Here is a 13,556-nt window from a genome sequence, read left to right as displayed (position 1 = left end):
ACACAGTCTAGGCATAGGCATCTATATTTTATTTGTACGATGGACGGATAGATACAAATATTAATAATATTTTCTGTACACGGGTACACATACACACATATTCGGTGTGTTTTATTGATTCCACGGAGCCTCCTAAAATAGAGGTTTGGTACAGTATTTGGCAGACTGCAAAGCAGACCAGCCTGTTGAAGGTCTATGACATACAGCCATGACAAGATATGGCAATAGGAATCATTCTTGGCTGCATGGGGGTTAATTGTTGACATTAATTAAATGAATCCTCTCTGAGGTAAAAATGAAGAAAGCACTAATTAAATTACCTACTGTGCTTGCACTTATTATTTGGCACTTAACAGAGGTAATCATAACCAATCTATAACTGGGCTCCAAAAAAATAGAGACATCTTTAGAAATGCTGGTTTATACTGGTTGGTACACATTTGTTTTTCCTCTGCTCAACTGTAGACAATGTTTCACTCTTAGGTAGGCCTACCGACTACCATCTTACTATCTCTAACACAGCACACGTTGATTACTAGCAGAAAGGCTTATGAGATAAATACACATGAGAGGAAAATATGCACACACAAACAGATATGTAATTATCTGAGCCCTATCATTTGAAAAGTATTTAATACTATTTGAAAGTGTGGTGGTCTATTCGGAGGCTTAGTTCATCGTTCTTCCACAAGCTTGCACAGGTATGATGTATTTTAGTCGTGTGTAAGGTGCGATGCCCTGAATCTGTGTGAGATTTCTATTATGTGTGTGTGGTTGTTCAATCACTGTATGTTACATACATGTGTTTTTAGTGTATTGATTTAGATGTGGGAGTAAAATACATTTGTGTGATATTGCTTAACAAGGATACAAGTGTGTGCCCGTGTGTGTGCGTGTGTTTGCGTGTGTGAGTGACATTAGTGGTGAGAGTGTGTGTGGTATGTGGAGTGTGAGTGCTGTGTCGTGGGGCTCATGATGTTCTCAGTGATGTATGCCACCAACAGGCAGATGATGACCAGCATCACACAGATGGCTCCTCCCACTGTTGTCATGGCGATCACAATGTCCTGCATGCCCAATGGTGAGACAGTGAACTCCAAGCAGTCTCCCAGGTCCTGTCTTTGGCCTGCTCCTCCTGAGTGGGGCGGTGGGGTCAGGGTGGAGGCCAGCGGATGTAGGCAGATGCGGTAGGGGACGTTCTCATGGAGCTCAGTCAGCAGGAAGTCCCTGCAACCGGAGCCAAGATGAAGACCAGCGCACTCAAACTGGGTGTAGCTCCCATTCCACCAGCAGCTCAGCGCAAACCCACCTCTTCTGACCCGTCGTCCACTGAATACCCTCTTTGGTGGTGCAATCAAAATCCTGCTCTCTACCCCAAGCCCTGTCCTAGGAGCCCCTTTCTGTCCCTCTACACTTGTTCCTCTAGTCTTAGTCTCTTGTTTATCTAGGTCATATCCAGCTGTGTTTCCTTTGGTTGTCCCTTGAGCCTCTCCCCTCAGACCTTCGTATGTCCACTGTAGCAGCACGCTACCATTGGTCAGAACATTGGCCACCAGGGACCCTCCTGGAGACGGAACAGTCCGGCAGTCTCCATGATGACACTTGAACCCCTGCTGTGTGTGTCGAAAACACAACCGCCCCCCGATTCCCCCATCTGTTACCCGGTAGGCACATATTGGTGCCACTTCTCCCTCCATGGCCATGACCCACCTTGTTTCACCTTGCACATGGTCTGGCCTGCCAGATATCACAGTGGTTCCTGTATTGCCTCTGCTGATGTTGATGGATGAAGTGCCATTCCTATAGCTGAGGTCCCCCTCCAGCTTTGGTGTGCTCATAGTTTCATTCTTACTGAAATAATCAATACCGTAGTTATGGTGTTGGCCAGAGTTTGGGGAGACATCCACGTCCTTCTCGCTTCCCTCGTCTGATGAAGATGCTGACGCTGATGGTAATTGCGCATCGCGGCCGCCGCGTGTCTGGTTGGAAACTGCGATTGTTGCGCGACACAGACAGAGAAGCACTGCCGAGAAGGCGACCAGGGACAGCCGCGGTTGGCCTCTCATGTCTTCCCGTTTTACAGGTTCACTCTCACTGTATTTAGTGCAAATTGATAGTGGACTGCGCCGTTATTGTCAGCGGAGATCCGAGAAGAGAAAGAGAGGTACCGGGTCATGTGGCTTCCATAACAGTCTTACACCAACAATGCGGTGTAGCCTCTCCCCGGTGCAGAGCACGAAAACAATCTGCAACAAAAGCAGACAGTAACAATCATATACCTAGTTGGATGATTGATAGTTTACAATCCACACTATTAGAGAATGAGCCAGACTGCTATCACTTGGATACGCATGCTTGATCTGTTTATCCATACACGTAATGTTAGTTATGCACACAACTAAACCAACCAATAAATAGGTCACATCGCTGATTACAATTGTTAATGTAACGGAAATCAATGTAAGATGCATTTTGGCTATTTGAGAAAATAACTTACATGTCTGGGTTTTCGAGAACGAGGACCGCGGCAGTTATCTTTTTAATCACATTTGGCCCAGTCTTGTCCTCCTTTCTTTGATGGTTGTTGTGAGGAAGTGTGTGTTTGTGTGTGTCTGTCAGAATGTTTGTAGCCTAGTCATCAGCAGTCAATTACATCATGAGTCATCATTTCAAATCCCCACTCCAATCTTAATTTCCCTGACACCATTTCCGTTACTTTTTTGTGCCTTTCCATCCTTCCTTCCACCCATCCGTCCTTCCTCCCTCTCCTCTTTCCCACATTTGGTGTTAGGCTGTATGTAGTCTTCAAGGCTGATGTGTGTAGTCTTTTGTCCATGCTATCAAGGCAGTTTATTGGAAATGCATTAGAGGATATTGTCTTGTGCATCTTTATCCTGTAAAACAAATGTCCTATTTTCAGGAAAAAAAATGTGTTGTAGAAGACTATGAAACTTGCAGCAATTAACTCTGGTAACAGTTTTTAACACATTAATGAGATTAGTATATGTTACTTACGCTGACATTTGAATATTGTCAGTGGTAACCCAGGGCTGTAGTTGGTTTTGATGTGATGCTATTTCCAAACCTACAGCGACCTCAAGTGGTGATAGTTGATAATAGGTCTATAACGTTCCACAATATTCTGGCGCTAGTTAAACGGCAGACCTTGTAGAGAGCTAGGTTTCTTTAGCTCACACTCAAACACTTCTGAAGATTTTTTTCGGAAACATTAATTTCTGGTTAGTTGTACAACCTCTTTTTAACCTCTTTAAAATAGTATCATCGTTAGAACGATCAGATCATGGATAACCAGAGCTCGATTACAACAATCTAAATACACATTGATTGCTGTGTGATGAGGAGCCTAATCATCCTATAGGTAATACAACTCCAAGTCTAACAACACCTACTGGCAGATATAATGGTCACAAAAAGCTTCATATATATGAAGATCTTGAATTTGAGAGCATTTCATTTTAATTTCTGATCAATTCGACTCAGCAGTTCACTGACAAGGTTATTGGAGATAATGATTATTTTTCCATTCCCAAAAGGAAACAATAGGCAAGCTAGTAGGGCCAAGGGAGAGGACAGGAACAGTGTGATTAATGAATAATACTGCAGCATCAGTGGATGGGATGGTTTTAATAAGACCCCTGGGAAGCCCCTGGGGTATGCTGGGTAAATTAGTCTGATGATGCCTCTCTACATCTGAACAATGGGAGCTAACGATGAGGGGGTAGAGACACTCATGGGATGGGGCACAAACGAATGGATTATAACATAACACACAAACATCTAAATATACAGTGCCTTGCGAAAGTATTCGGCCCCCTTGAACTTTGCGACCTTTTGCCACATTTCAGGCTTCAAACATAAAGATATAAAACTGTATTTTTTTGTGTAGAATCAACAACAAGTGGGACACAATCATGAAGTGGAACGACATTTATTGGATATTTCAAACTTTTTTAACAAATCAAGAACTGAAAAATTGGGCGTGCAAAATTATTCAGCCCCTTTACTTTCAGTGCAGCAAACTCTCTCCAGAAGTTCAGTGAGGATCTCTGAATGATCCAATGTTGACCTAAATGACTAATGATGATAAATACAATCCACCTGTGTGCAATCAAGTCTCCGTATAAATGCAACTGCACTGTGATAGTCTCAGAGGTCCGTTAAAAGCGCAGAGAGCATCATGAAGAACAAGGAACACACCAGGCAGGTCCGAGATACTGTTGTGAAGAAGTTTAAAGCCAGATTTGGATACAAAAAGATTTCCCAAGCTTTAAACATCCCAAGGAACACTGTGCAAGCGATAATATTGAAATGGAAGGAGTATCAGACCACTGCAAATCTACCAAGACCTGGCCGTCCCTCTAAACTTTCAGCTCATACAAGGAGAAGACTGATCAGAGATGCAGCCAAGAGGCCCATGATCACTCTGGATGAACTGCAGAGATCTACAGCTGAGGTGGGAGACTCTGTCCATAGGACAACAATCAGTCGTATATTGCACAAATCTGGCCTTTATGGAAGAGTGGCAAGAAGAAAGCCATTTCTTAAAGATATCCATAAAAAGTGTTGTTTAAAGTTTGCCACAAGCCACCTGGGAGACACACCAAACATGTGGAAGAAGGTGCTCTGGTCAGATGAAACCAAAATTGAACTTTTTGGCAACAATGCAAAACGTTATGTTTGGCGTAAAAGCAACACAGCTCATCACCCTGAACACACCATACCCACTGTCAAACATGGTGGTGGCAGCATCATGGTTTGGGCCTGCTTTTCTTCAGCAGGGACAGGGAAGATGGTTAAAATTGATGGGAAGATGGATGGAGCCAAATACAGGACCATTCTGGAAGAAAACCTGATGGAGTCTGCAAAAGACCTGAGACTGGGACGGAGATTTGTCTTCCAACAAGACAATGATCCAAAACATAAAGCAAAATCTACAATGGAATGGTTCAAAAATCAACATATCCAGGTGTTAGAATGGCCAAGTCAAAGTCCAGACCTGAATCCAATCGAGAATCTGTGGAAAGAACTGAAAACTGCTGTTCACAAATGCTCTCCATCCAACCTCACTGAGCTCGAGCTGTTTTGCAAGGAGGAATGGGAAAATATTTCAGTCTCTCGATGTGCAAAACTGATAGAGACATACCCCAAGCGACTTACAGCTGTAATCGCAGCAAAAGGTGGCGCTACAAAGTATTAACTTAAGGGGGCTGAATAATTTTGCACGCCCAATTTTTCAGTTTTTGATTTGTTAAAAAAGTTTGAAATATCCAATAAATGTCGTTCCACTTCATGATTGTGTCCCACTTGTTGTTGATTCTTCACAAAAAAATACAGTTTTATATCTTTATGTTTGAAGCCTGAAATGTGGCAAAAGGTCGCAAAGTTCAAGGGGGCCGAATACTTTCGCAAGGCACTGTACATGTATGGGCCAACAGATATCTGACACAATAACATACCCCTGTTAAAATAGGAAGATTTCACTATGTTTTATTTGTTTGAATGAACCATTTACAGCCAGCTGTGTAACAGGGCAAAAAATAAATACATGTCTGGACATTATTTGTATATCTTTATGGTCTCACATTTCTTGTAGATGTGGCCTGTCTGTGGGGTATGAGTTGATAAGAGGTGTGTGTTTTTGCAGTTGGCCAATGGAGTGAAAAATCTGCATGCCTTAGCAGCAGGTAAGGGCATGGTATCTAGGCGACAAATTATTGGAGTAAATTGACCCTGAGCTGGGTCAGCAACGGTATGGCTTTGTTTGTGTATGAGTGTGTGTGTCTATATAAATAGTTCACAATGAACAGGATAAAGGCAGATATACAATGGATACCCTGGTAGAGTAACAGAGTAGGGAGAGTAGCTCTCACCACTCTTGATAGTTGAGACACATCCATGCAATGAATAAGAAATAAATAGTGGCGCCATGCTGAGGACGATGCGATGTCGGAGGTCCTCACTGTAGATGCTATTCTGTTTGGGTTTCTGGTCTTCTCTGGCATCCTGGGAAACATACTGGTCATCCATGTGGTGAGGAGAGAACTATCAAAAAAAGAAATGGAACCCTAACTGCCGATAGCCATGGAATATCAGCTTAAGAGGACATCGCACAGTGTTAAGTGTAATAATTAATTATACTCTCTCTCTCCCTCTCTCTAAGGTGTTTCAGTCGGACATTGGAAATTTGTCTCATCGGCTCCCTCCCTCTGACATCATCCTGGTGAACCTGTCACTGGCCAACCTGCTGACGTCTCTGTTCCGCACGGTACCCATCTTTGTGTCTGATCTGGGTCTGGACGTGTCACTGTCCCAGGGCTGGTGCCGCCTCTTCATGTTGCTGTGGGTGTGGTGGCGGGCCGTGGGCTGCTGGGTCACTCTGACCCTCAGTGCCTTCCACTGTGCCACCCTGAAGCGACAGCATGTGGCCATGGGCCCCCTTGCACAGGAGCATGAGAGGAGGAAGGTGTGGGTGGCTCTGGGGCTTGTCTGGGGACTCAATCTCGCCTTTTCCTTGCCAGCGCTGGTTTACACCACACATGTCCAAGGCAATGCCACGGTGGAGCTGATGGTGATCAGCTGCACCACCAGGCCCCTGCTGGGCTGTATGTGGGAATTCCCCTCGGAGGAGCAGGGCTCGGCCTTCGCCTCCACCTCCCTGGTCCTCAATGAGGTGGTTCCCCTGATGCTGATGGTGGGCACCAACCTGGCTACGCTGCACTCGCTGGCCAAACACATCCGGGCCGTCACCTCGACGGGCGAGGCAGGGGGAGGGACGCATGGCGAGCTGGACAGACATGTGTCCAGTGAACGCAAGGCCAGTCATGTGATTATGTTGCTGGTGATGCTGTTTGTGGTGTGCTGGGTCCTGCAAGTTGCAGCGGTGACATACTATAACCATAACAGGGGGCTCCATGCGGAGGAGCTGCTGACTGTGGCCCACTTCTCTGCTTCTGTGTTTGTGGGCTTCAGTCCCATGGTGGTGGCTCTGGGACACGGCAAGCTGAGGAAGAGGATCATGAAGATGATCGCTGGCTGTGCTGACAGAGTGAAATGTCAACAGGAGAAAATAATAGATGAAAGCAAAGCTCCAGACACAAGGGAGACGACTGCAAAACAAACCGTTTTCACTATTCAGAAGGAGAGAGAGGTTATCAAATAAGAGGAGAGAGTTAAAGCAAATAAATGAATGAATGAATTAAGGCATACCACTGTATGGTATCATTAATTAACCAATGCTTACCTCCCCTTCAGTCTGTGTTTAAATGTCAACATGTATATAAAACCCTGTCTAAATATGTAATAACCCACCCAATAAATACCATAGTACTTTTAAAGTATTGGAATGTTTAAGATCTTCTACATTTGGAGTATTGAAATATTGTGAAGTTTGTGAAACTCTGATGTAGAGGAACCTCAGGGCATAAACTGTCTCAGAGGCTGGGAGATGGTATTTGACTGTTTATTAAAGAGCAAACAAGTCAGAACATGTAACAACAACTATCTACAGCTAGGAGTGCCCTCTTAAGTACAGTCAATACATCAAAAACATTTTCTCACTCACAAAAAGTCAGCTTGCCAGAAATAAATTGTGTTAATGTAGTCTCACTGACAAGTACAGAGTATCACATTTGATTTCAATTAAGAAGTCAACAATCTTTACTACAAAACCCCTCCAAACAAGTGACAGTGCTCTTCCTCAGTACTGATCATTGCATCCTTAGAAATGGTCATAAACATGAATGGGTTTGTCTCTCATAGTGGCCATATTAAAATAGCCTGCCTAAGGAAGAGGATCAAAATGGATGCCAATGGTTAGAGGAATGCTAACAACCATATAATTCTATGTTACTGTTAGGTTGAGGGCAAGTATAATATCTTTCCACTGACTTCCCCATTATGTCAGTTGCAGTGTGTGTGTCAGAGTGTGGGCTCTGTCAGTGAGTAAGAATAGACTTAATGACAGCACGCAGCCGCCGGTGACCCACTGCCAGCACGATGGGCGAAATGGCATTGAAGATGGTGTTGGCAAAGCGAGCTGTAACCAGGAGGAACTCGGCTGACAAACCTTGGTTGTAGTTAAAGTAGTTTATAGAGATGAGGCTGGTTCCCCAAGACCCATTGAAGAGCATTATGAGGGCTGGAATCACCTAGAGAAAGAGGGAGGGCTGGGAGGGGAAATACTGTGAAACTATTTACTTGTTTTCTTCTTCTCTCAGCATAAGGGTCATAAAACATACACATAAACACGCATTTTCTGTAATAACATTGTTAATTAAAAGCGAACCTGGATCATCAATCAATCAATCAAATATATTTATAAAGCCTTTTTTTATATCAGCAGATGTCACATAGTGCTATACAGAAACATCTTGGTAACCCATAAGCAATTTTTTCCAACATTCCTCATGTTACAGGTACACATTACATGTGCTGTACTTCTCCATCCTTCCATCCATAGTAAGCAGGGTACATATAACATGGCATAATTCTGAATCCTGTCCAGCCTCTCTCACCTTGGCAGCTCGTCTCTCGGACGGTACCCTCTTCAGGGCGGGTGCGTCCGTGGTCATGTGTGTGGGGTAGCGGGTCCTGCTATGGGCGTAGAGCGTGTAGAGGGAGGACAGGTTGTTGATGGCCATCAGCATAATGGGCACTGTCTTGTGGATCACCATAGAGGTGGTGGCTTAGGCCAGGCCCACGTAGCTGGAGGGGAAGTTCCACAAACAGCCCAGCAGGGCGTGTGTGGTGCTGTTGAACAACATCAGGGTCTGCATGGGACGGGGAGGAGAGAGGAGATGAGAAGAGGGGAGGGGATGAGAAGATAGGAGAAAAGAGCAGAGGGGTGGGAAGTGTTGGAGGGGAGTGGACAGGAGAGGAGACAAGGCAGTGAAGCCACACCCACACCCCCATCAGGAAGCAACACCAGTCTCTGGAGGAGGACAGCTACAGAGAGAGAGCTGGGTGTCAGTTTTTGTGTGTGTCTGTGTGTGTGTACACAATAGTGTCAACCGGAACAATACTAATTCCAGTAATTATGGCACGGTATATTGTCAGCTTGCTTTCATTTCACATAGCATATCTCCAATCACAGACCACACCACCCTCCCTTGCGCTTGCATTTTAAACTACCATTCCTCAAAGATCAGCCCAAAACCCTCTGATATCTTAAATACCAAATCCCATGATCACAAACCTTTTACTTAGAGCCCAAACCACACACAATCCCCATACCTGCCTCACCCTTGTCTCGAGCACCCACATAAAGCCATTATTCTTCAGCATCTTCTACTCCAGTGCTCGACACCTGTCCCAGACCAATCCAGCTCCAGGTCAGCGATGACCAGCAGGGCGTTCGTCAGGACAGGTTGGAGAGGGCCATGTTCACCATGTTGATGTCTGAGTTATGTACTCCACTGGGGTCTTTGAACACATTCTCCCCGATCACACCAACCACTGTGGTGTTAACCGTGATACCCAGCAGGATCAGAATAATGTAGAAGGCGGTCTGAGTGGGAGACATGGTGACACAGAGCCCCATCCCCACCAGCCTCTGCCCTCTCAACACTGGCATTGGGGCCTCCATCTCAGCTACTGAATTAGATTGAGTCCTGGGTAGAATACTTTGTCTCTCTGCATCCTAATCCAGGGGCCTATTTTCAAAGTTTTTTTTTTTTTTAGATGAGTAACTTTTCGTTGAGTAACTTTGAGTAACTTTCCCTAGTTACTCAACTAACTTCTGCTAGGCCAGAGATATTGTGGGGGTTTCAATCCCAGAGTTCAGCTACACGAGAGATTCATCAGTCAGCCTAATTAAAACATGCTTCCTTAGCAGCTAGGTTCATGATCATGTCTAGCTTCCCTAGGGAGGGATGTAGAGGTGTTTGGTTGTGGCGCTGAATGGGTGGCAGGTAGCCTAGCAGTTAGAGGGTTGCCAGTTTGAATCCCGGGTACGACAGGAAAACCTGGCAGAACGTAAAGCTAGCAACCGGAGGGTTATTGGTATCAAAATCCTAGAAGCCATTAAGCAAGGTACTTAACCCCCCACAACAGCATCAAAACCTGTATGTATGAGTCTTTCGGAGGGTTTGGGTTAAAAGCGGAAGTCACATTTCAGTTGAACCTTGTGTGAGGTTGACCAACGAAGTGGTCTAAATCACTTGATGCCATTCATAAAACAAGACAACAGATCATCTAAAAGCATTTTTATTTCAAAAATATTGTTCAGACAAAAGCTTTGGACTATGATCTTAGAGCATAGTTTCCCAAATTATAATGTAACACAAACAATCTACAAAAGTGAAAACATTGGAAAGTCTGGCTTGTATTTGGTCCATGATGTGCTGTTCCATAGGTCATCTACGATAGCTCTTCCTTGATAACACCTATGAGAGTTATCTTCTACGTGAGTATTCATCTCTCCTTCCTCTTCCCCGCTCCCTCTCCCGTTCCCGCCGACGCTCCCGCTCTTTTTCCCTTTCTCTATCCCTGCGACTGATTTTCTGGCGGTGGGTGGGAGAGACAGAGCGCAAAGGAGAAGAGACACTGCGACTGCGTCTGAAAACAGAGAGTGAAGTTAGTCTCAGAGCTGAGACTCAATATGGAGTCCGTATGAAACAGAGTAAGGCACAGTGCTTCTTCCATACCTTCTTCTGGAAGGAGACATGGACTGAGTCTCTCTTCTCTCATCACTACGACTCCCTCTTTTCTTCCTGAGAAAAAAAAGAAGAAAAGCAAAAATAGAAGAGTCTTCATTTCATGAGGGAAAGCAGCTCCATTCAATCGCACAAATATACTCAGTACAGACATCCCCATACTCCAGTAGAGGAAGAATACTTACTCGTCTCCGTTAGTGAGTTTCCGGCAGGCATTTTTTAGGGCGACTTGATTTAGGGGAGACTCCCTGTTGGTCTGTGGTACAGCAGGCGACGCTAGGACAAAGAAAGATGAGAATAAGGAACTTTGTAGGAGGAAATGGTTACAAAGTCAAAGGGTTGCTAAAGGAAATGATGAGCACATGAGACAAACAGAAGTGGAGAGGACGGTAATAATATATTTTAAAAAATATGCCAGGATGCAAAAATAACGAAATAGAAACAAAAAAAGCATGATTTAAAACATTAAGATATCACTTATTACACAGTGTGTTTCCTCTGGGTGAGTGGTGTGCGTCTGTCTCACCTGCTTTGGAGGCAGGGGAGAAGCTGGAGGGGACGTCCAGGGTGGGGGTGCCCACAGCCAGCAGTCCCCCTCCTGCCAGCTTAGCCTTGGCGATGCGTGCATCCAGGGCCAGGTGACACTGGTCCACTTCTTTTAACATACTGGGGAGGGAGACGTTGGGCAGTGAGTACAGCCTCAGGATCCGCCCACAGATCTCCCTCAGGTCCTCCTCAGACGCACCAAACAGCAGGAACCAGGGAGGCTGGTCCGGCAGAGGGATCTGCATGGAAGACGGGAGGAGGGTGAGGAATCAGACAGGTGGTCATGTCGCTGGTATGGACATCTGGGAGCTATATAGACCAGCTAATCATGTTTGAGCATATGTCCTTAGATAAAATCTTGGTTTGTGTAGTAGGTGTGCTGATATGTGCAGGTGTATGAATGACAACCTGGGATGGTATATTACTGTAAAATACCTTATGTGTTAGCATGTTTAAAGCACTACAAGTGTACACTGTAGTGTCCTACCTGAAGTGTTCTGGCTGACAGGTAGATACAGGCACAGGCCACGGTCTCAGCACTGAACCTCAGGAACACATCTGTCCTCAGACTGTCATTCATGTAGTTCCTAGAAAACAGATAGCAGCAGAGAGAGGTGGAGAGCGAGATAAAAATAGATAAATAAGAACTCTTCCTAATATGACATTTGAGATACACTGAGAAATGATTAAACAAAATATCAAGAAGATACTCACCAAGCTGTCTGTACCAGCTTGGTGTTCTTCTCACACTCCAGCACCTGGAGGTACATCACAATGATCTGTGACAGAGGAGCACAAAAACTGTTAGGGATGTGTTCCCAAGACCAGATGCAATGTAAATTGCCGTAGACAAGATAATTTGTTTGGCATGTCATGGTAATACAAATCCAAGCCTACAGTAGCAATCACAACAAACCAGTAGAGCAAACAGGGCCTAAACCACAGTGGTTATCAATTGTCCTGTTTTAGATCAAATGTGCCACTGAATGTATTGAAGGTGGTGTAAGGAGTCTGCTGCTTGCCTTGTGGGGGTGTTTGACATGCACACAGAAGCCCAGCTCCTTCAGTACTCTCCTCTCCGTCTTGATCACCTGAGCCTTGGCACTGATGTAGCTGGCATCCAAAGGCATGGGGACCTGGGCCCTGGAAGATACACATGGTTAGCGATATACAGAATACCGCAAGAGGGTTGGGAGAACTGGAAGAGGAGTTCAGAACCCCTTACCTTTTGCCTTTGCTGTGTTTGAGGTGGTAGAACACATTGAGAACATCTCGTACCCTGCGCGGTTCCTCCTCGATCTTTGAAGCCAGGTGCACACAAGCCATGGCAACCATCTGGAAAGAGGCAGGCAGGGAGGTAGATGGGTATTTTGAGAAGGGGAAAGAGGACAAATAGCATCATGAGATTAGTTTGTCACAGCAACAGTGTGAACAAATAGTAAAGGGGTGAATGTTTGAGCTAAGTCTGATAAAGGATTTTTGCAGTGGAACTTGTTGCCAAACAGAGCATGATAGTGAGGGTCCTACCTCTGCACAGTGTCTGACGAACGATTTGCAATAGTAGAACCTCTGGAAAAGGATCTGCCCCGTGGCCATGGCTACCTGGAGAGAACGTTTATCAATTAACTTGCTAACTACGATTTAAATCCATCGCATTGGTAAACAACATGCGTCTTTAACTTAGCTGTTGATTCTAGACATGGTCTCGTGTTTGACCTGTATAATTAGATTTGTCTGACTTTGAATGCAAATTCTACTTAACTTCGGCACAATAGTTAGCTAGATAGCTGTTACCAACCTGCGGGAGTCTAAGCAGAATACCCGCGGCCTGTATCAACTCACAGCCCCGCATTCGCAGCTGCTCCTCGGTATCCGCGGAGAGCCCATGTTCAGCGGACGGACTCTGCTGTAGTCGCTCCAGTGGCAGGAGACAGTTATCTAAAGTTAGGGTTACACCAGAGTATATCTTATCCCCTATAAGAATTCCCTCCCCGGGAATTCTCAAGTCTTCTGCCGCCATCACATATTCAATTGTCGGTTGCATGACACCAGGCAAGACCGAGGCCCAGTCCAGCACGGGACTCCAGTACAGCCTCTACCGATTGGATGGGCCGTATGTAAACCGCGCCCCTTGCTATTCTTCATACGGGTTGTGATTGGTTATTGTGGTCTTGAATTTCGCTGCGTAAACCAATAATAGCAGTATCTTTTAAACGGGTGGAAGCGGTTAATTTTTATTTCTGCAAATTCCGGTGTTTCATCGTTTTGTCAAAGTTTGCATTGTTTTGATACCATAATGTTATTTCTAAGCGTGTTGCAGTTGAAAAGGTTATTGTC

At 45.0% G+C, this 13,556-nt stretch overlaps 3 protein-coding genes and 1 pseudogene across 3 annotated transcripts; 1 reads left to right on the top strand and 3 right to left on the bottom strand.

Moving 5' to 3' along the window:
* Positions 1-14: 14 nt before the first annotated feature.
* On the bottom strand, positions 15-2,831 carry fndc10 (fibronectin type III domain containing 10). Its single transcript, XM_021569359.2, has 2 exons — positions 2,498-2,831; positions 15-2,246 (listed from the first exon to the last, which is right to left on the bottom strand). Exon 2 carries the CDS (start codon positions 2,064-2,066, stop codon positions 918-920), a length of 1,149 nt encoding a protein of 382 aa, XP_021425034.2. The 5' UTR covers positions 2,067-2,246; positions 2,498-2,831; the 3' UTR covers positions 15-917.
* A 3,133-nt stretch (positions 2,832-5,964) lies between these two features.
* Positions 5,965-7,180, top strand: LOC110495186 (olfactory receptor class A-like protein 4). Its single transcript, XM_021570503.2, has 2 exons — positions 5,965-6,051; positions 6,182-7,180. The coding sequence occupies exons 1-2, from the start codon at positions 5,965-5,967 to the stop codon at positions 7,178-7,180; spliced, it is 1,086 nt and encodes a 361-aa protein (XP_021426178.1).
* Positions 7,181-7,955: 775 nt separating this feature from the next.
* LOC110493238 lies at positions 7,956-9,604 on the bottom strand (annotated as a pseudogene).
* Positions 9,605-10,208: 604 nt separating this feature from the next.
* Positions 10,209-13,373, bottom strand: LOC110494368 (cyclin-L1). The gene is made up of 10 exons (XM_021569358.2): positions 13,018-13,373; positions 12,747-12,821; positions 12,445-12,554; positions 12,242-12,362; positions 11,934-11,998; positions 11,707-11,806; positions 11,200-11,458; positions 10,859-10,949; positions 10,665-10,730; positions 10,209-10,575 (listed from the first exon to the last, which is right to left on the bottom strand). The coding sequence occupies exons 1-10, from the start codon at positions 13,261-13,263 to the stop codon at positions 10,413-10,415; spliced, it is 1,296 nt and encodes a 431-aa protein (XP_021425033.1). The 5' UTR covers positions 13,264-13,373; the 3' UTR covers positions 10,209-10,412.
* Between the last annotated feature and the right edge of the window lie 183 nt (positions 13,374-13,556).

Source organism: Oncorhynchus mykiss, chromosome 17, assembly GCF_013265735.2.
Source record: "Oncorhynchus mykiss isolate Arlee chromosome 17, USDA_OmykA_1.1, whole genome shotgun sequence".
Lineage (NCBI taxonomy): Eukaryota > Metazoa > Chordata > Actinopteri > Salmoniformes > Salmonidae > Oncorhynchus > Oncorhynchus mykiss.
Note: the sequence above shows the minus strand (reverse complement) of the source record. Positions and strands in the feature narration are given on the sequence as shown.

Coding starts and splice junctions, on each gene's coding strand:
- fndc10 (XM_021569359.2), bottom strand. CDS start 2,066: ATGAGAGGCCAACCGCGGCTGTCCCTGGTCGCCTTCTCGGCAGTGCTT.
- LOC110495186 (XM_021570503.2), top strand. CDS start 5,965: ATGTCGGAGGTCCTCACTGTAGATGCTATTCTGTTTGGGTTTCTGGTC. Junction 6,052..6,181: donor ACATACTGGTCATCCATGTG/GTGAGGAGAGAA, acceptor CCTCTCTCTAAG/GTGTTTCAGTCGGACATTGG.
- LOC110494368 (XM_021569358.2), bottom strand. CDS start 13,263: ATGCAACCGACAATTGAATATGTGATGGCGGCAGAAGACTTGAGAATT. Junction 12,822..13,017: donor TTCTGCTTAGACTCCCGCAG/GTTGGTAACAGC, acceptor CGTTCTCTCCAG/GTAGCCATGGCCACGGGGCA. Junction 11,459..11,706: donor TGTCAGCCAGAACACTTCAG/GTAGGACACTAC, acceptor TCTTCCATGCAG/ATCCCTCTGCCGGACCAGCC.